Source organism: Ipomoea nil, unplaced genomic scaffold (genome assembly GCF_001879475.1).
Source record: "Ipomoea nil cultivar Tokyo-kokei standard unplaced genomic scaffold, Asagao_1.1 scaffold2848, whole genome shotgun sequence".
Classification (NCBI taxonomy): domain Eukaryota; kingdom Viridiplantae; phylum Streptophyta; class Magnoliopsida; order Solanales; family Convolvulaceae; genus Ipomoea; species Ipomoea nil.
The window spans coordinates 1,801,368-1,823,238 of NW_017619276.1; the positions used below are offsets into that span (position 1 = coordinate 1,801,368).

General features: G+C 38.4%; 1 protein-coding gene and 1 long non-coding RNA gene across 3 annotated transcripts; one reads left to right on the top strand and one right to left on the bottom strand.

The window, feature by feature from the left end:
- The first annotated feature begins 5,687 nt into the window (after window positions 1-5,687).
- Window positions 5,688-7,903, top strand: LOC109160587 (arginine biosynthesis bifunctional protein ArgJ, chloroplastic-like). 2 transcript variants are annotated; one of them, XM_019308872.1, is made up of 5 exons: window positions 5,688-5,890; window positions 6,172-6,267; window positions 6,354-6,443; window positions 6,733-6,866; window positions 7,860-7,903. In XM_019308872.1, exons 2-5 carry the CDS (start codon window positions 6,202-6,204, stop codon window positions 7,861-7,863), a joined length of 294 nt encoding a protein of 97 aa, XP_019164417.1. In that variant the 5' UTR covers window positions 5,688-5,890; window positions 6,172-6,201; the 3' UTR covers window positions 7,864-7,903. The 2 variants fall into 2 exon arrangements, 1 of the variants encoding a protein (XP_019164417.1); XR_002050782.1 differs by lacking the exons at window positions 6,733-6,866; window positions 7,860-7,903 and adding an exon at window positions 6,677-6,705.
- On the bottom strand, window positions 5,699-6,070 carry LOC109160589. The gene is made up of 2 exons (XR_002050784.1): window positions 6,037-6,070; window positions 5,699-5,907 (listed from the first exon to the last, which is right to left on the bottom strand). It is a non-coding gene; the product is annotated as an uncharacterized LOC109160589 (long non-coding RNA).
- Window positions 7,904-21,871: the final 13,968 nt, after the last annotated feature.

Here is a 21,871-nt window from a genome sequence, read left to right on the forward strand (position 1 = left end):
TGGGGTAATCAGTGGCGATATAGACGACTCAGCAAGCGAGTGCCACCCCCACACCTTTGTATCACACCTGTCTCCGATACGACGAGCCACTCCCTGTTGTAAAACACTCTTCCCCGCAACAATACTGCGCCAAAGATAACTGGGATTCGTTCCTAACTGCGCATCCAAAAAGCCCGTTGTAGAATAATAACGTGCTTTCAAAAGGCGACTCACCAGTGAATCAGGATGAATAAGCAGCCTCCAACCTTGTTTGGCAAAGAGAGCAACATTGAAATCATGTAATTTTTTAAATCCCAGGCCTCCCTGCGCCTTCGGCATACACATTCTATCCCAACTTAATCAATGAATGCCCCGCCTTCCCCCACCTCCTCCGCCCCACCAGTATCGATTGAACATCTTTTCCAGAGTCTCACAAACCCGCAATGGTAGAAGGAAAACCGACATGGTGTAAATCGGGAGTGCTTGTGCAATACTCTTTAGAAGGACTTCCTTGCGTGCACGGGATAGAAGTTTGTTTTGCCAAGACCCAAACCTTGCCCGGATACGTTCCTCTATATATTTGAACACAGCTGTCTTATTGCGGCCTAACATCGATGGGAGTCCAAGATAACGACCCAGATCCATCGCCTCGTGAACTCCAAAAATGCTGGACACCAAAGACCGGACAGAGGTTGCTGTATTGTGACTGTATACCGCACTAGACTTATCAAAATTTATAAGTTGCCCCGATGCCATGCTGTAGATGTCTAGGCACTCCTTAACTTTGAGAGCCTCTCGTTTATTCGCCCTGAAAAAAAGTAAACTGTCGTCAGCAAAAAATAGGTGAGTGATGGCCGGAGCTCCCCGAGCCACCCTCACTCCATGAATGTCCCCTCGAGCCTCTGTTTGTTGCAGAAGGATGGACAATCCCTCGGCACAAATAATGAACAGGTACGGAGACAAAGGATCTCCTTGCCTTATTCCTCGAGTTGGGTAAATTTGCCCCGCAACCTCCCCGTTCACTAAAATGGAATAGCTCACAGAGGTGACACACAACATTAAAAGTTCCACCCAACCCCTCTCAAACCCCAGCGCCCTCAACATCCCTTCCAAAAAGGCCCATTCCATCCTATCGTAGGCTTTGGCCATATCTAATTTTAAGGCCGCCCACCCCTGGACCCCCCCGGTTTTTCGTCGTAAATAGTGACCAATCTCCCCGGCCACAATGATATTGTCTGTAAGTAGCCGGTCAGGCACAAAAGCACTTTGTGACTGAGACACAACCTGATCCAAACTCCCCTTCAGCCTATTAGCTAACATTTTGGCCATCACTTTGTAAGCCACGTTACAAAGTGCAATGGGCCGTAAATCCGACACTCTCTCTGGTGTGGGTTTTTTCGGGATCAGAACAATATTTGAATTGTTCAACCCCAACGGAAGCCACTTTTGTTCCACACAATTAATCACGAACACAGATAAATCATGTCCTAACACCGGCCAAAAGTGTTGGAAGAAGGCCGGAGACATGCCATCTGGGCCGGGTGCTTTATCCGGGGCCATATCAAACATAGCGGTTTTAACATCCATGATGGTAAAAGGTTGTGACATGGAGACATTCATCTCAGCAGTCACCCGCTCCCGAACCCGATCAAAGAAACTTGCACTTTGTGTGCTGGAACAAAAAATGTTTTCAAAGTACCTTATAATCTCCTCTTCCAGAGCAGCCCCTTCAACCCAATCACCTTCCTGATCCTTCACCCGCAGCAGCATATTATGGCGGCTTCGGGCCGTGGCAGTCCGATGGAAGTATTTTGTGTTCGCATCTCCGTGCTTGAGCCAGAGCTGCTTGGATCGTTGTTTCCAAAATATCTCCTCGGCTTTCAACAGCGTCTCTAATTCACTTTCGGCTTCCAGAAAACATGTAATTGCATTCGGGCTCCGGTCTTCTTTTAAACGGCAGAGAATTTTACGTAACTCTGTTATTCGTGCACCAAACCTGCGATGATATTCTCCTCCCCATTGCCAAAGCCGATCCCCACAAACGGCACCCTGGAAATCCAGATTGGTAGTCATACGCCATGCTTCATCGACGACTTTGGCACACCCCTCCTCTAGCAGCCAAGCAGATTCGAATTTAAAAGCCCGAATCGCTGCCCGTGTGGGAGCCGTGTGTAAGTCCACAAAAAGAGCACTATGATCAGAAGATGAAGTGTACATGTTTACTACCCGTGCTTCTTCGTGTAGATCCAACCAGTCCGTTGTTGCCACAGCTCTGTCCAATCGCTCCTCCACCCACGCATCAGTCCCCCGTCCTTTCTCCCACGTAAACCGGCCTCCAGTCATACCCAAGTCGACAAGCTCACAATCACCCAGTGCATCGTTGAAACCTTCGATAAGAGCCGTAGGATGAGAATGAATTCCCCTTTTCTCTGAGAGACTCGCTATATCATTAAAGTCGCCCACGACAACCCAAGGGAGCAATGATCTGTCCTTGAGTTACCGTAGAAGATCCCACGTGATATGCCGCTGTGCCTTGTCCGGTTCCCCATAAAATCCAGTTAAACGCCACAACGGACGCCCTGGTAAAGTTATCTCCATATCGATGTGATTTTTGGAGTAGCTCAACAGGGAAGCCATATTTGAATCTCTCCAGAAAAAAGCAAGCCCCCCTCCTCGGCCTATACGATCAACGCAGAACTTGCCATCGAAACCTAGCTTCACACGTAAACGTTCCATTTTATTCTCAGTCGTCTTCGTCTCCATCAAGAAGACGAAGAGGGGTCGCTTCTTGGACACGATGCCCAAGAGTTCACGAACTGACCGGGTGCCACCCATACCCCGGCAATTCCAGCTAATTAGACTCATTTGGCTCAGCGAGCCTGGTCTGCCAGACTCGCCAAATCAGTTTGTTTTGTGCCCTCTGCCATCATCACATCATTCTCCACCACAGCTTCCGTTATCTCGGATTCTTCTCTGCGTCGTTTCAGGTCTCCATGAATCCCACCAGAATCCTCCATCGCCATAACAGTGGCCAGAGGTGGTCCTCCAGGAGGAACAGACATTGCCATCTCAGCAGTTGATGAAGGTGTTAATAGCCACTTTGCTCCCACTGGTTTCACTTGGCGTCTCGGACCAGCCCGTAACCACGCCCCAAACGGAAAGGCCTCCGGAAGAATTCCCTCCTCGTACGCCGTCTTGCAGAACTTGTCGGAGTGACCCAGCACCCCACAGCAATAGCAGAACGTGCCCAATCTTTCATACCTGAAAGTGATCCATTGGCTGGATCCATCACGTCGCAGTATTTTCTTGCGTCGCTTGAGGGGCGTTAAAATGTTCAATCGAACCCTGATTCGATAGTAGCTTTTCCACGTCCCTCCAAAATTGAGAGGATCAATCGCGATAAAGGATCCGACATGATCACCAATCTTGGTAATAAACTCTTGTGAGGCATACATCGCCGGTAGTCCGTGAACCTGGACCCAGAACAGAACCTCATTCAGTGGCACATCCTCCGGTTGGGACCCCATCGGCACTTGATCACAAATCAGGAGATGATTTTCGAAGGACCAAGGTCCATCGTCAATCACGCGTTGCAGATCCTTCGTATGGGGTAATTGAAATAGAAACAAATCGTCCGCCAAGGGCACGGCATACATGCCCATCACTGGTCGCCAGATCGAAGCTAAAACGTGTTGCATATGCTCAAATCTGATCGGGCGGTCGGTTAGGAATCGCCCCACCAAATTGTTGTGGATTGTCGCATCCGGGATCGATTGCGGTTCAGGCGCCTCCAGTCCGCCCGTCTCCTCTACGACCAACGACAGGTCGGCACATTGTTTCTCTAGGTGGTGGATATCCATATGGAAAATTGGGGATTTCGATGGATTGAACAGCAAAAGATTAAGGAACAAAAACACTAATACGGTCTCCACGTGTGACAAACAATAGATAAAGACCCTAGAATCCTAGGGAGATCACTCTCTCAGAACACGATCGAGAGAGAGGGCCACTTTCGAGAAGATGATCGGAGATCACGATCGGGCGTCGCCAATTACTCTGTATATTTGTTATAGGTAAAAATAAAATAAAATTATATCAATTAGTCTATTTTTGTGCTTTCAATTCTTAATAAATAATTATCTCAAAGACAAAGAGATGTGCAACATAATTCCATACAAAATAGAACAAGTTTAAGATATTTTCTATGTAATTAAAAACTTTGATATTTTCAACACTAATTAGTAAAGATTTCAATATAGTATATAAAATATCTTATTAAAAAATTAACTAATTAAATCTTCTACAAAACAAAAGTCGATTTCAATATATAGTATATAAAATATCTTATTAAAAAATTAACTTACTAAATCTTCTACAAAACAAAAGTCTAAAAATATTAAAAATCTATTCACCCTCGACCAAACTTTTATTCATCCAAGACCATCAATACCCTAATACTATTTATTTCAAACTATGTTTAAAATTTTATATTCTAAACTCGTAATAAGATTAATGAGTTTTTCGCACTTTTGGTTCCACAACTATAGTGACACTGTCAGGATTGATTCATGACTTTCAAATCTTAAGCTCGGTCAACGACTAGTGTTTTTTTTTGTTTGTTTTTTTGCAAAAATGGTCCTTACGATCCATTTTTTTGTAATTTCTCACCGGAGTAAGAACCATTTCCGGCAAAAGCGGGTCGGAAAATTGACAGCAAAAGGACCGGAAGGACCATTTTTGCAAAAAGACAATAGTCGTGGACCAAGATTGCAAGGTTTGAAAGTCGTGGATCAATCTTGATAGTTCCAATATAATCGTAGGACCAAAAGTGCGAAAAACTCTAAGATTAATATATACCGTACTTTGAGTAATACCTAAAATTTTGACATATCATCTCATACCAAAAGATCATAAATTCGATTATTATTCACCCCCTTGTTGAGTTGATCATATATGATCTTTTTAGTACGATTTACCTTTTAGGTATAATTTGCTGCCTATTACACATGAACATAATTTACTCTATGCATTTTGGGCTTCTCTCTTCACCCAAACAAAAAGATGGCATATCACAAATCATATTTTAAACTAGGTTAGATTATACAGTACTGTCATTAGCAATGTTCTAACAAATGTTTGAATGCTACTATTTATTTTCAGGCTCGTGCAGTTTTAATAAATGCTGGCTGTCCAAGCTAATGCAGCCATGGAAATTGTTTTTAATTTCAATTTAGAAAGCTTTTTGCTTGGTTTAAGGATCCCTGTTTTGATATGCATGTACTTATCTTCAGACTCTACATTAAGTTTATCATCTTCCAATTTAATAAAAATAGTTTTTTTTTTTTTTTCTTTTCAAAAAAATAATAGTTTTTTTTTTTTTTTTTTTTTTTTTTTTTTTTTGTTTTTAAGAAAAGACATATCACAAATTATATTTAAGACTGGATTTGATTGTACAGTACTATCATTATTATCAAACGCATAGTATATACTACTTTATTGAGTAGAAAATACCTTATTGTGAACATGTATCCCTCACCTTGTCTCTCTCAAATCCTTGGGGTTCACTGCGCAAAAGGTTACTTCTTTCTCTCCAATTCCATATATACATTCCAATGTATTTCCTTGCCTCATTTGTATGCAGCAAAAAAGTTTCTCGCTTTTGTTTTTCTTGATTACACTGTTTAATACGTTCTAGTCTAGACTTTTGTTTTATTTCTTCTTTCTCCGGCCATATCTTCAAGAAGAAGAAGAAAAAAAAAAAAGAATTTTGTTTTTCTTCTTTTGGTGAATGCTTGAGGTGTAAAGGAAAGAATATCGGTATCCGGGTGAGTTCAGAAGGGCAACGGCAGTTACTTCTGTTGCAAAAAAGGCGTCCAATTACATTCTCCTTCCAGAAGGGCCATGGCAGAAGGTGATGAACAGCTCCATCTTTTTTCCAAAGGTCTAATCTTTTTGTGTTAAGGGTTATATGTCACAGGCCTGGTGGGTTCTATTGTGTTATGGGTTCAACTTAGGCTTGCTTTAAGGATCCCTGTTTTGATATGTGCTTATCTTCACATTATACATAACTACCACTGATCTTGTTAGTAAGAGTGAAGTAATTAATCTTATCTTCTATATATTTATTTATTGCATTGCTTGCTACAGTAATTAGCGAGCTGAGCTGTTTGTTGCTCATATTCTGATCTGGAGGTTGGAGGAACATATATAAGAGTTGGTGGCATGGCAATTGGCAAAGGGTTCTGGCCGGGATCATCCATCCTAACATGCATGACGATACTGCTTGGTGTACGTCATTTAATTTTGTCTCCAAATTTTGCCCTGAATATAGTAGTTTTTACTCGTTGCTACTAAACATTTGCAAATATTTCAAGTTGTTACTACTGATGCCTCAGTTACAAGCGATGTTTGGAGACGAATGGTATTGGTTTCTGTTAACCCAGCCAAGTTTTAACCAAATTACTGTAACTAACAGCATTGCCTTATCTACTTTAACTTGGCAAATTAAAGGAATAATACCTCTAAGATAGTAAGATTATATCTGGTGCTCATCTATATGGCCCAGTTAATAGGCTTATTTAATTAAACTGCAAGCTAAGGTTAATTTTTAATTCTCTAAATGTCTACAATTTTCTAGCGATAAAGATATTTGTTATGATCCAATTTAATCTTGTATTACCTAAGTCGATCTTGTTAGGATTACTTAACTGCATAAAACATTCTAAACCTCTCCATAAAGCACATGCTTCACAGGTAGATGGATGGAGATACCAGGCCAGGAATGATGTTGTTATCACTTTGGCTAGTGGGCTCCCAGGGACTGATAAGATCTCTTGTTTGAATAGCTCAGAGGCAAACCACCTATGGAGGTGTCTCGATATGATGCTGTATGTGAATCTACCACCTAATTTATTCTTATATGTTGTACAGCTCCCTCCTCGTACTTTCATTTTTTTATTTTATTATTTTGTAATGAACCAGCATGTAGTGTTTTTGTTACATTTTTCATGACCTTGGCCCCCCTACTTCATTACACCAACTCACACATTAACTAATACATTGGTGGTATTTATCTGAAACTTTGGTGCATTACAAATATGGTTATTTCTAGGTAATGTTAAGGTCTGTACACTTGTTAAAATGTTAAGGATACTAGTCGTACTAAATGTGTCTATCAAAGTAAAAAAAAAAAAAATTATTTGTAATGGTCTATATATTGCTTTATGAGTTCACCTAGTCAATTGGTATGATGCCAAATTTTTTTGTTCTTTCAAAAAAAAAAAAAAAAATTTACTCCATTTTCCACTCTGAGCTATCTGGGTATTTTGTCAGAAAGATGTTTTTGTTTAAATGCTTGAATTGCGCTCCGGTAATTTCAAATCGCTCTTGAGGGTTTAAGGAGAACATTTTTTTTCTATAGGATCAAGCCCTAACCACTACATCATTCGAGTCCCAACAAGAGGAAACTATGCAGTTAAGACTAGTAGGTACTAGGGGAGGGAGGGGGGGGGGGGGGGGAGGGAATTTTGGGCAGAGACCTGAAGAGTCAAGTCCATATTACTTTTTAGTTGGAACTTTAGGCGGTTCTCAAAAAAAGATAGTGAAAAATATTATCCCTAGAGTCGAGACTAAGAGGAATGTATAAACCAATGCTTCAATAGATTCGATCTTGATTTCCAATTATAGCTTTCATACATGTTTGTTTTTTGATTTTATTCATTGCTACGTATGCAAATATTTCAGGTTGTTATTACTGATGCCTCAGTTACAAATAATGTTTGTAGATGAATGGTACAGGTTTCTATTATTAACCCAAGTTTTAACCAAATTACTGTAAACTAAGTAACAGTGTTGCCTTATCTACTATGATTATTCTCCAGGTAATGCAGGGCGTAGCAAACTCTATAGCTTGGATGGAGAGGGAGCAACATGTTTGATTGAGGTCTGTACATTTGTTAAAATGTTTGGACACTGGTCGTACTAAATGTGTCTATCAAGTAACATCCTGCCTTTGGAGTGTGGTCACGGGTTTGGCTACTAGCTTTAGCTTTTAACATCCTGCCTTTTGAAAAATAAAGTTGTGTCTTTGCTACTAGCTATAGCTTTTGGCATAGTAGTAAGCGCTTGATCTTAACAAATGGAAACGTATTCGAGGATTTTTAGCATACAATTAAAGAGTTGCTCTGAAAATATCCTATACCTAATCTGATACAATGTAATTGGATACAGGGTAGCTGGAGTAGCATCTGCACAGGTACGGTGATGGTCTAGGAAGTGGAGTTGCATGGGTCTCAGATCAGATTATCTAAAGGTCTTACATCGTCTATATTCGTGTTCTTCATGGTTATGTCCCTAGGATTTATGTGGGAAAAAAGGAATAAGAATATTAACATTAATAAGATTGAAATTTTGGGTGTATTTCATTTCTCGTATTTCACCTGGAATGGATGCAGTCATCCTGTTTGCAATGCAGAGCAAAAGCAAGAAAAGGTTGATAGACTGTGTAACATTTTTGCATTTAAGAGAATTCAATGGTTTATTAAAATGTATGACATTACAAAATGCAGTTAATTAGAAAAGTATGTTTTACGACTGTATGTTTTAAACTATTAAGTGTACAACTTGTATGAAAAAGAGTAATCTTAGATACGTAATATCTTGAGACTTTAATATATAATGCTCACATTCTTTTCACTAATTTTATCGCCACTACTTTTTAACCGCTCTAATTTCACTTTACCTGCCCCACCCTCCACAATAAAAAAGCAATATGAAGCTCCTCTTTCCCATCAATGAATTCACTGGGAGAAGTACAAGTACTCTTATTGGAGCATGGAAATGTTGCAAACTTGATCAAGCACTTCTCTGCATCCAAAAATTCTTGAGTGACTGCAATGGGTACGGTATCCAAGGAATATATCTGTTTCATTACGATATTTAGATCTTTTTAAAAACAGTATAGTTGACTTTATAACATATTTCAACTGTCGAAATTAGAATCACTTATTCTATCTTATAACTCAAAGCTAGTTGGTTCATTACCAATGCTCAGTTGGAATTGCAATCAAACACTATAAGTGTTACATCTTAGCTTGACAAATATTTTTGAAGAGCTACCAAATTCAATATTTTTGACGTATACGTTTAAAAGTAATCGAGTTTACTTAAGCGATAATGAATTCAACTCTAATGCCCAACTCCCAATCTCACATTTGAATCAACCAACTTATTCAGGTCCTTCATACAACCATTTTGAGGGAGGAATTCTAAATATCTTTTCTAACCTCCAACAGCTCACCTTTTTATATCTCTATACAAACAATTTCTACGGCAGTTTCCCATCATCATTTGTAAACATTATCCAACTTGAAGTTTTAGCATTAAGTAGAAATTCACTAATTGGCCCAGTCCCTCTATTGCGAGCGGACTCCAAAAACTCTGGGGGGTTATCCTTGTATGAAAACACACTATGAACGAACTTACGTTATACAATTTCCATAATTATGATAGAAGCTCTGCTAAACAGTGAAGTGACTTTATACATTTCCCATGCCCCGCCCGTGATAGAAGTTTAGCTGCATAGTGATGTTACATTATACATTTTTCATGCCCCAAACTATGGAGTAACCAATAAAAATCAAGTCATGGATGGAGAATTAGTCATGCCCCAGCTTGTGGAGTAAGTAATAGAAATCAAGTCATAGATAGAGAATAATTATGACAAAAGCTTCTTTGTACAGTTAAGTTACGTTATACATATAGAAACATAATGAATTGTATATAACACCAACAGGTCTAGGGGCTTAAATAGCCATGCATACAACTGAATCACCACAATCTACGTAACAGTTACTAGACCTATTCTAGTGCTACAAAGTAGGAAAGAACTAGTCTATGCATATATCATTCCTTCTTACAACCCTGCAAGATGGTGGATCCATCAGAGACACCCAGCTTGGAGTGGAAGCATTCATAAGAACGATGATGCAAAGATTTGGTTAGCACATCTGCCACCTGATCCTGCGTGCGAATGTAACGTACTTGTAAGGCCCCGCTACTGACAAGGTCACGAAAGAAGAAATAGTCCAGCGCATGGTGTTTCATCCGAGAATGATATACCGGATTTTTGCACACATAGGTGGCACCTATGTTATCACAATATAGGACCGGCGTAGCAGACATCCTTATACCCAGATCAAGTAACAAGTTCTGCATCCAAACTACTTCAGCTGCCACATTGGCAAGAGCCTGATACTCGGCTTCGGTAGACAACCGTGCAACACCTTTTTGGAGAACCGAACGCAAAGAAATAATGTTAGACCCTAGATACACAACATAACCTGTTATTGAACGTCCCCCCATCATGGACCCCACCCCAGCTTGAATATGAAAAAGCGATGAGAGACAAGGTTGAGCCCCTCCGTAAGAACAATTCATGACATACGGTGCCCTTGAGATAGCGCAAAACACGCTTAACACCTTGCCAATGCAACATGGTAGGGGAATTCAAAAACTGCGACAGGCGGTTGACAATAAAACCAACATCGGGCATAGTAACGGATAGGTACTGCAAAAGCCCAACTGCACGACAGTACAAAGCACATCGGCTAGTGTCAAACCATCATTACTATGGAGTTCAGCAGCAGAACCAAGAGTGGAAATTGGCTTAGCATCCTGCATGTGAAATTCTGTGAGAATATCAGTGATATATTGAGCTTGAGAGAGAAAGATACTAGCGAGGTCGGAACTAGCTCAACACCAAGAAAATGACGCAAAGGGCCAATGTCCTTGAGAGAGAACCGAGTTGCCAAAGAGCTAACAAACTGAGTCAGGAATGTAGGAGAACTTCCGGTCAAAATAATATCATCCACGTACACCATAAAATACACCACAATATCATCAGCTTGATAAATAAAGAGAGAGTAGTCAGCCCGCGATCGCCTGAACCCAACCGAGACTATTATGATCATAGAAAATCAAAATCCAAAATTCCAAATACATAATGTCAAGTATTCCTGAATAATAAAGAGTTAAAGTTAATGTTAGTTTGTACAACTATATATAAGTACTAGGCTAATAATCAAAATTATTATTCTAAGTTATTTTTAAAAACAAATAATTTTCTAGCTAACAATTAAAGTAAAAAGATTGTTTATTTAGAAAATGAAAATAAGTACAAGATCAACCCCTTTTAATCAAAATGAGTACAAAACTACAAATCATGTTGGAACTATAAAGAGAAAATTCCTAAAATGATCCTCCAACTATGACATTTTCTAAAATTGGTCATTTGACTTTTAGTTACACCCAAAATAGTCCGTTGACTATAGTAAAAACCCTAAATTACCAGTTTTACCCTTCATTTTAACACTCACATAACACCAAAACTAATGGGGAGGGCCATTTTGACTTAAAATTCAATAGTCGGAGGACCACTTTGGGTGCAAATAAAAGTCAAGGAACCAAATTGGGAAAATGTCATAGTCAAAGGACCATTTTGGGAATTAACTCTGCTAACAACATCATTGTATTATGGAATACTAGTATTAAGAATATTTGGATCGATATATAATTATTTAAATTAGAACATCTAATACACGCACACATATATAATGGGGTGGAGTGGGGATGGCTGCCCCCATAATGAATCTGCCCATGCATAGACGAAGCATCAAAGATAAGAGATGAAGCTTTTTGTTCATCTCATATTTCAAAGATAGAACTACTTGCTCGATCATAGAAGAAGTTTCTTACTTAGTCTTAAATCAAGATAAAGTCTAATTTGAAAACTAAGATTTACTTTCAATTATATGATTACCATAGTATTTTTACATTTAATCACCAATTATTAATCATATTTATTTTGTTTGTTAATTAATTAAAATGAATATGTCAATTGTAATCATGCAACCAAATGTGGCATTAATTCTAAAGAAAAAAGCAGAGTATAAATCTCAAGTAAGTTAAAATTTGTCAATAGCGGATTCGTGGTGCAATGGTAGTGCGTTTGACTCTAAATCAGAAGGTTGCGTGTTTGACTCACGTCGGGCTCAATTTCCTTACCCATAACCTAATCCTAGCAGATTGGTTTTTGGAAACCAATTTTGAATTTTTATAATTTGAATTACTACTTTCCTAAAACCAAATAAAAACGGTAAAGTGACTTTCACAACAAGCTACTAACTGAAATTATATATACCTTTGATTTCTTGTTTCTATCTTCAAACTCAGTAACTCAAAGATTTCTTGTTTCTATCTTCAAACTCAGTAACTCAAAGATTTCTTGTTTCCATCTTCAAACTCAGTAACTCAAAGATTTCTTGTTTCCATCTTCAAACTCAGTAACTCACTCCAAATCCTACCTCATACCCATCACTTCATCTTAATCCAAAGTTCAAATGCTTTTCCAGAATTTTGAGTTTGTTGGGGCGATATGATGATTCCACCCAGACTCAGTCTCAGACGCAGATGCTTCTGTGGGCTACAACACCAAGTCCAGTTTCACGGTATAAACCTCAGCGTCACCGTGACAAAAAGAGCCGCTGAGGTTGATCAATGGGTCAACGAGGTCGTCTACAACAACCGCCACGTCCTCCACAGCCTCATCATCGTCGGTCTCGACATCGAGTGACACCCGTGTCTTGCAGCAGGGGAAGAAGACAACCCAGCCGCCACGCTCCAGCTTTGCGTCGGGAAAAGCTGTTTGATTTTTCAACTTTTGCACAGGGACTACACTCCCCATTCTCTCCTCGCCTTCCTGGCTAATCCCCGATTCACCTTCGTCCGCGTTGGGGTCCGAGATGACGCCGAGAAGCTCCTCCGGGACCATGGGTTGGTGAAGGAAAACGTTGCGGATTTGCGGTGGGTGGCTGCGGGGTTTTCCGGCTCGGAGCATTTTATGAGAATAGGACTGAAGAGAATGGCGTTGGAAGTTCTGGGATGGGTGATGGAGAAGCCATCGGAAGTGACTCTCAGCGATTGGGATTCCAAGACTCTTACTTTTCCGCAAATTGAATATGGTTCGATTGATGCATTTGTTTCTTTAGAAATTGGTATCAATTTGTTCTTACAGAGCAGCTATATATTGATTAAGTAGAGTTGTTTTGTATTAAGGTCTGATTGTCAAAAAAAACTACCTAAATTTGGTACTGACTCTTTCTTTAATTGAAAGTTTTTTTGGTTGTTAATTTTTCATCTTCATTAATATTTGGTAGGGAAATTTATAGAGATTGTGATGTATGTTTTGTGTATCCAATGCCACTTTGCTTCTGTCTTCTGATGTGTGCATTGTACTCTTAATTGTTTTCTGTTTAACACAAATTGTTTAAAGACCTATCCTTGCAGGCTGCTTCCTCTAAACCTAAAGCAATATTTGGAATTCAGGGAGAAAAAGATGATTGCAGTGTGTGCTGATGATCCTGAGTACAGACATCAAGGAGCTTCCACCACATCGTTTGGCTGAGATCCGCCGCTTCTTTGAGGATTGTATCCTTTCATATATAAAGATTATAAATGGGAACAGGAATTATGTTTTAAAGGTCTTCGTTTTAACAGTTGATTCTAATGCAAAGGTGAAAATATTTGATACTTAACAATTATTCAGACAAGAAGAATGAGAACAAGGAAGTTGCAGTTAATGACTTTCTACCAGCATCTGATGCTTATGAAGCCATCCAGCATTCCATGTAAGTTTTCAAACCTTTGCCTTCACATATTTCCATTCTTGCATAAAGTAAAACTGCCCGGTCACGGCGAGGAAGCCCGGAATCAGCCTCTTCCAAGGCCGGGCGGCCGCCTAGCCGGCTGAACAGGTCGTTTTTTTTTTTTTTATTTTTTTATTTTTTAGGTTTAGGGTTTAGAAACTTTGTCGAGGCATGGATATAACTTTTGATTCGGTTGTCCGTTTTGGACAAATTTTTTTTTTCAAATCGCATATTTTTTCGAGATCTATCCACCGCAAATAGTCGTAGGCAGTTTCCGCCACTAATTTCTCAAAAAAAAAATGCTTCTTTTGCTCTTAATTTTAGTTTTTTTTTTTTTTTTTTTTTTTTTTTTTTTTTTTTTTTTTTTAATGTATTTAGACTTCATCTCGGAATCCCAGAGTGCGTTTATTCCTGGGAGGCTCATTGCGTTTATTCAAGGAGCTTCCACCACATCGTTTTGCTCAGATCCGCCGCTTCTTTGAGGATTGTATCCTTCAATACTTTTGTCAACCACTTTAATTCCTTTCATAAATAAAGATTATAAATGGGAACAGGAATTATTTTTTAAAGATGTTCGTTTTAATTTTTGCAATGTTATCCTTTGATGATCACATAGGGAGGGAGTAATGATCTTTGCAATCCAATCCCAGTTAGTGAGGTCCGATCCTCAATAGGCTTTGCCTCAAGTTCATAAAATTCATTTATCACATTTACCCCTGATGAATACTTTGTAATGTCTCAGACTTGTAGGATCATAAGTTAGATTGCAATAAAACTCACAGTTTAAAAGCTTGGAATAAGGACCAACATACATTCTCCACTGTTGAATGCCATCCAGCCAATTTCTTGAAGCAGTGGGATTGCATCACAAACTAAATTCACCTCATTTACGTCTACAGTCCTTTGAAAGATAGCATGGATTCCAATTTACTTTCAGCTTCCTCATTCAATGTAACGCGAAGAATAACAACAGGAAAAACAAGGAACAGAGATATGTGAAAGATCAGAAGTGTATTCTCATTAGCCACAACCTTTTTAGTTACAAGAGTATAGAATAAATAGGATTGAGTCTCACCAACGGCAGTGTGGGAGCAACTTTTCAAAGTGAAGGGGGCTCCTTGAACGCAGTAAGTAAATGTCTAGCCTCTGTGGTTCATGTTCAGTTGAGTTACCATGATTTACATGCTCCCAGATGCTCTGCCGGGGCGGGGTGTGGGGGGCCCTTAGGGTTGGGGTTGAACCTTTTGGAAAGAAGAGTACAGAATAAATAGGATTGAAAGTAATAATTACAATAAATGTAGAAAACTGTTACATCTGTTATAATCCTTTACGAATATAAATGTCCATAAATAATAGCTTGATAACACTTTTTACAATATTTGATACATCTCTCAAAAGCTGAGAACCAAATTGAACATCAATTGGCCGAACTCTGAAGACAACAAAACGAATAAGGATTTCTGGAAACACGAATGGGAAAAACATGGTATAGTCTCAGAGAGACTAAGGAATCAGGTTCAATATTTTGAGAAGACGCACATATTACATGGAGCTCGAAATCTACGAACAATCCTTTCAAATAACAATATTATCCCGGATCATGTCACTCGAACGCATAAAAGTGTTATGAAGGCACTCAAGGCAAACTTGAGGTTTGAAGAACCCTTGTTGATATGCAAGATGTATCACAATAATAATAAGTAATCTTCAACTGAAATAAGGTTATGTTTTTTACATATCCATTAAGTATGAAATTAAAGTATAGAGTTTACATATCGTTCCATGGGAGATGACTCTTGTAATGTTAAGAATTTGATGCGAGGTGGAGTTAAACACAAGATAAAACTATCCTTTTATAAGCTAAACCGAACGTTAATAGGTTGGATTGATATGATTAAACAACTAGAAAATAAGACAAGTAAAACTAAGGACCCTGACTTATTCAAGCTAAGATAGTCAACTATTGTACTACGGATTAAGGAATTAGATCAATGTATAAGGTAAGTGAGATGCAACTGTCCAAATACCACACTAATAACGTACTATTTGAATTTGCAGCTTCACCTTGAACTCCACTCTCGTGGCAATTCAACACAAAGTTGTCCAAACAAGAATCCAAGACAAATTCTCCTTTAACACCTGAAATACTACTCTCGTAATGGGCATCAAGTGTGTGAATGTGTGTCTAGTAAGCTCTACTCTTGTAGCAACAAACACACTCCAAATAAAGCATATAATTGAGACCCAACAATTATACACAGTTTCACAACAAACCAAATTCACACAACAAACCCTAGAACACCCAAATAATCTCATTTATGCAATACAACTCTAATAGGCATCAATAGCAAGAAATCAAACGAAATCCTAGTCCTAAAATACTTAGCTACTCATAATATAACAATAGATACACAATATTAAAAGAGAGATTGATCGAAAGCATAAATGAAAAACAAAGGAAAGAGATGAATAAGAAAACTTCTCTACTGAAACCTTGAAATCCTAGATTCCAAAGTGTTATTGAGCATGAAAATGGAAAGGAACAAGAAATCTACTCTACTCTAAGTTATACTAGAGCTAAATTAACCTAACTAGGGAATGAAAGGGAAATGAAAAGTTGTATTTTTAGGTGAAAAAAGTCTCCTTAAAACAAAGTAAAAGGTCTTAAAAAGTGTTGCAAAGGCTGGGCACGGGCACGCCCACCGGCAAACCATTGCCCAAGAAACAAGTGCCTATACCTGTGTCCACCAGGAAAAGTCCTACTTCCTGCACAACTTGTCTAACTTCTCGGCTATTTTTCACCCTCGAAACCTTTGAATTAGCCTTTATAGATTTCATCAAAGTTGTAGTCCTTCAAGTTGGCTTTCAAATGGGATAAAAAATCACTTGATTTAGGCATTTCTACGATGCGATATGGTCAAAATACCTAGCAGTGAACGATTTCTGTGAAAATTTCAACTTTTTAATATTTCGATCCACTTTTGCCTTGCGTTGTCCATATGATCAAAACATTGAAAACACTAATGTGGCTCTTCAAGAGGTGTTCCCTCCATCTTCATAGCTTCTCATTGGCTCTCATTGACTCTACATGCATTCAAAATGCTCCGAAAATCATTCAATTCATCTAAATCATCAAGATTTATACCTAAACACACAAATGATTCAAATAAGGAACATTTTGGACAAAATTATAACAAATGACAAGGAAAATAAGCTTAAATTCAAGGTGAAAATATGAATATTTAGACTCTTATCATGTTTTGATAAAGATGCCAATAATCTAGAATCTTCTACTCAAAGGCTAAACTTCCCATTAGGGCCGACCCATAGGGGAGGATAGGCTGCGCCCCTTCCCAGGGCCCATAGGCCATAAGATTATATATATATATATATATATATATATATATATATATATATATATATATATATATATATATATATATATATATATATATTGAAATGTTCCAGTGCGGTTGGGTGTTTCCCGTGCGGTTGTGCGGTTGATTAATGTGCGTGAGCTTTGTACTTAATGTGCGTGAGTCTTATGCTTAATGTGTCTGAGCTTTGTACTTAATGTGCGTGAGTGTGTAATGTTAATGTGCGTGAGTTTTGTACTCAATGTGTCTGAGTCTTGTGTTTAATGTGCCAGAGATTTGTACTTAATGTGTGTGATAAAATATTCATAATAAATAATTCATGTACCTAAAGAAAGAATTAACTCAACATACTGACAAGAAAGAATACAAATGGAATTAACATGTTCACAAATTAATAACCTGGACGTAAAACAAAGCGAATCTGCCACCGTGAAAGTGATGTCGCAAAGAGAATTTTAACCAGCTAAGGACTCTGCTGCGCCGAACAAGAGTTCGCAGTTGTCAATCGGAACTCACTATGGATCGCCGTACCTGCGAACACCACCGGAATTGCCGCACCACCGCCGTTGATAGGAAGAATTCGTCACCGCCGAACCTAGTCTCTGTTCACTGCCACCGGAATTGGTCCAGGACGAAATTGGCAATCTTCAACAACCTTGTTAAAAGTCACGCACATTAAGCACAAACTTCTCACACATTAAGCACAATACTCAGGCACATTAAGTACAAAACTCACGCACATTAACATTACACACTCACGCACATTAACATTACACACTCACGCACATTAAGTACAAATCTCAGGCACATTAAGCACAAGACTCACGCAGATTAAGTATAAAACTCACGCACATTAATCAACCGCACAACCGCACGGGAAGCCACAAATGCACCTGATCCCTTCCCTATATATATATGCACTCAGGTGCGAATAAGTGTCAAGGAGGGAATATGCGAACGAATAAGCGTGCGACACGTGTCCATGTTATGAATATAGCGAAATAATGCGGAAGCGAAGAATCAAAAATTGAAAATTATAGAAGTTAAATAATAGGGAAAATATATAAACGAAGAAAATTATATAGAATGACAAATGAACAACTAAAATGGGAAATATGAAATATATATATATATATATATATATATATATATATATATATATATATATATATATATTATCGCACAAAAGTGAATATAGAAGAATATATATATGTGTGTGTACACGTGAGGAGAGAAAGAAATAAATAGATGAATGAATGCATTGAAAACAATGAACCTAAACCTATTTATAATTACAAAGAAGAGAGATGTACGGCAATTACAAGAATGAGAGCCAAAGTCGGAAATCATGTAGGAAGGTTAGCACGCACACGACGCCAACATTGGAGACATGGTCTATGTTTAATTTGAGCCACATATTATGTCTAACAATCTCCACCTTGGATCAAATTTATTGTTGTAGAATTAACAACTGGAATAGTCGACTAAACTCAAGCTTGAGCCTCAGAATGGATCACCATCAACCTCCTGTGTGACTGAAAGAACATAAGCAACTATATTGGTTTCATCATCACTAGCATACCTAGCAGGTTTTTTAATTGTCCTCCTAGGACGATCCATAGAAATGGAATACTCTCGTTGTGGCTTGACGAGAGGTGTGGTGCTAGTAGATGCATCATCTTTAGATTCGTCTCATTTGTACTGGGAACTTTTCCAGAAGAAAGTAGTGCATTTTCGTCAAAAGTGATATCTCGACTCAGAATGATTTTCCGAGAATCAGGAGACCATAGACGATACCCTTTTGACTGAGAGGCATAACCAAGGAAAATTCATTTGACAGCTCGAGGGTTTAATTTACCCGTACTGGAATGAGCATATGCAGGACATCCAAAAACTCTTAAGATAGAGTAGTCAACAGGATTACCTAACCAAACTTCTTCTGGAATTTTGAAATCAAGGGATGAATGTGGAGATCTATTTACCAAATAGCAAGCAGTAGAAACGGCCTCGGCCCAAAAATCACGCCGATTCCATAACCCAGCATTAGAGAGCATACAACGAGCTCTTTCCAATAGAGTCCTGTTCAAACGTTCGGCAACTCTATTTTGTTGGGGTTTACCAGGCAAGGTCTTGTGCCTGGCGATTCCATTTGCCGCACAAAAGTCATTGAAATCTGACTCACAGAACTCCAAGCCATTGTCTGTCCTGAGCTTCTTGACTTTTTTACCTGTCTGAGTCTCAACAAGTATTTTCCACTTCTTGAAAATAGAAAATGCCTGATTTTTATGTTTCAGGAAATAGACCCAGACTTTACGAGAAAAGTCATCAATAATAGACATAAAATATCTACAGCCTCCCATAGACTGGAATTTAGTTGGTCCCCATAAATCGGAATGTACGTATTCCAATACATCTTTGGTACGGTGTGTAGCAGTAGAGAAACTAACCCTCTTTTGTTTCCCAAAAATACAATGCTCACAAAATTGTAATTTACTCGTACCTAACCACCAAGGAGGCCTTTCTTGCTCAGGAGATGCATGCTTTCTCACTCATATGCCCCAGACGGATATGCCATAATTGAGTGAGATCCGCATCAGATATCGATGAGGATACCGCTACTGAACCTGTCACAGTACTGCCTTGCAAGATGTACAAGCTTCCGGAACGAGAAGATTTCATGAGAACAAAAGAGCCTTTTAAGACCTTCAGAACTCCACCTTCAGCTATGTACTTGCACCCCAGAGATTCCAAGGTGCCCAATGATATCAAATTGCGTTTCAAATCAGGAATACACCGAACATTGGTAAGAGTCCTGATAACGTTATCATGAGTTTTAATCTGAACACTTCCAATTCCACTAACCTTGCATTGGGTATCATTACCCAACAAGACAACATCACCATCAACCGGTTCCAGAGAGATGAACCAGTCTTTGTGAGGACACATGTGGAATGTACAACCAGAGTCCAGAATCCACTTGGTTTCGCTCTGTTTGCAATCGGAGCTAACAGATAACATAACATCGCCTTGTGAATCACTTTCAACAACACTAGCTTCAGCGGACTTCTTTTCTCTATCTTGCTTGTTTTTTTAGCTTGAAGCATTCAGTCACATCATGACCTTGCTTCTTGCAGTACTTATAGGATTTGTTGGACTTATGTCCTTTGGACTTGGATCTAGAATTTTTATTGCTAGTCCCTGATTCAAGTGAACAACCCCTAACAATCAAGCCTTCACCTTTGTCCTCAGACTTAATTTCAAAGTCAAACTTTTCTTTGGACAATAGGTTTGACTTAACATTTTCGAAAGTAAGGGTATCACTACTATTACCATACAACATAATTTTTTGAAATGCTTGTATGGTTTAGGGAGAGAGACAAGCAATAAAACAGCACGATCCTCATCGTCAATTATGACATCAATATTTTCCAAGTCCAATAAAATAGAATTGAATTCATCCAAGTGAGATTTAATAGAAGTACCTTCCGTCATACGGATTGTGTACAAACGCTCCTTCAAGCGTAGCGTGTTCGCCAGAGTTTTGGCCATGTAAAGCGTATCTAGCTTGGACCACAAATCTGACGCAGTCGTCTCACTTACTACCTCACGTAGAACTTCTTTAGACAAGCACATAAGAATGGTTGAGCGTGTCTTGTCATCCAAATCTTCCCAAGTTTCATCTGTCATTGTAGCTGGTTTCTTCTTCTTCCCAGCTAGAGCTTTCTTCAAACCGTTCTGGGTTAGAACGACTTCCATCTGAACCTTCCAGATAGAAAAGTTAATTTTCCCGTCGAACTTCTTGATATCGAACTTGGTGACAGTCGACATCTTTGAAAATAATTCTCAAATAAACCGCTTTGGTACTACTTGTTAGGAATATAGCGGAATAATGCGGAAGCGAAGAATCGAAAATGGAGAATTATAGAAGTTAAATAATAGGGAAAATATATAAACGAAGAAAATTATATAGAATGACAAATGAATAACTAAAATGGGAAATATGAAATATATATATATATATATATATATATATATATATATATATATATATATATATATATATATATATATATATATATATATATATATATATATATTATCTCACAAAAGTGAATATAGAAGAATATATATATATATATGTGTGTGTACACGTGGGGAGAGAAAGAAATAAATAGATGAATGAATGCATTGAAAACAATGAACCTAAACCTATTTATAATTACAAAGAAGAGAGATGTACGGCAATTAGAAGAATGAGAGCCAACGTCGGAAATCATGTAGGAAGGTTAGCACGCACACGACGCCAACATTAGAGACATGTTCTATGTTTAATTTGAGCCACATATTATGTCTAACAGTCCAGATCTAATAGATTAAAAAAAACGCGGTGCTATTTTCGTAAATAATTGAACATCGAAGTGCAAGTAAAATTACTTACAAGTGCACCTACTCTCACCTATAAATGCATGTAATTTTTCCTTGTTAACATTCACTTCCCGCAAACATTCATGAACCTAGGTGCACCTACTTATAACTATCTGTGCAACTACTTATAACTATAGGTGCAACTACTTATAACTATGGGTGCAACTACTTATAACTATAGGTGCACCTACTTTCACCTATAAGTGCATGTAATTTTTCCTTGTTAAAATTCACTTCCCACAAACATTCATGCACCTAGGTGCACCTACTTATAACTATAGGTGCAACTACTTATAACTATAGATGCAACTACTTATAACTATAGGTGCACTTAGTATTGATGCTTAGTGTAAATTTTACTTGCACTGATAATACATTTTACATGCA

Bases quoted from the DNA above. Each gene is read 5' to 3' on its own strand.
- LOC109160587 (XM_019308872.1), top strand. From the start codon at position 6,202: ATGGCAATTGGCAAAGGGTTCTGGCCGGGATCATCCATCCTAACATGC. The intron at 6,268-6,353 runs GTACGTCATTTA...AAATATTTCAAG, and splicing joins GCATGACGATACTGCTTGGT to TTGTTACTACTGATGCCTCA. The intron at 6,444-6,732 runs GTAACTAACAGC...CATGCTTCACAG, and splicing joins CAAGTTTTAACCAAATTACT to GTAGATGGATGGAGATACCA.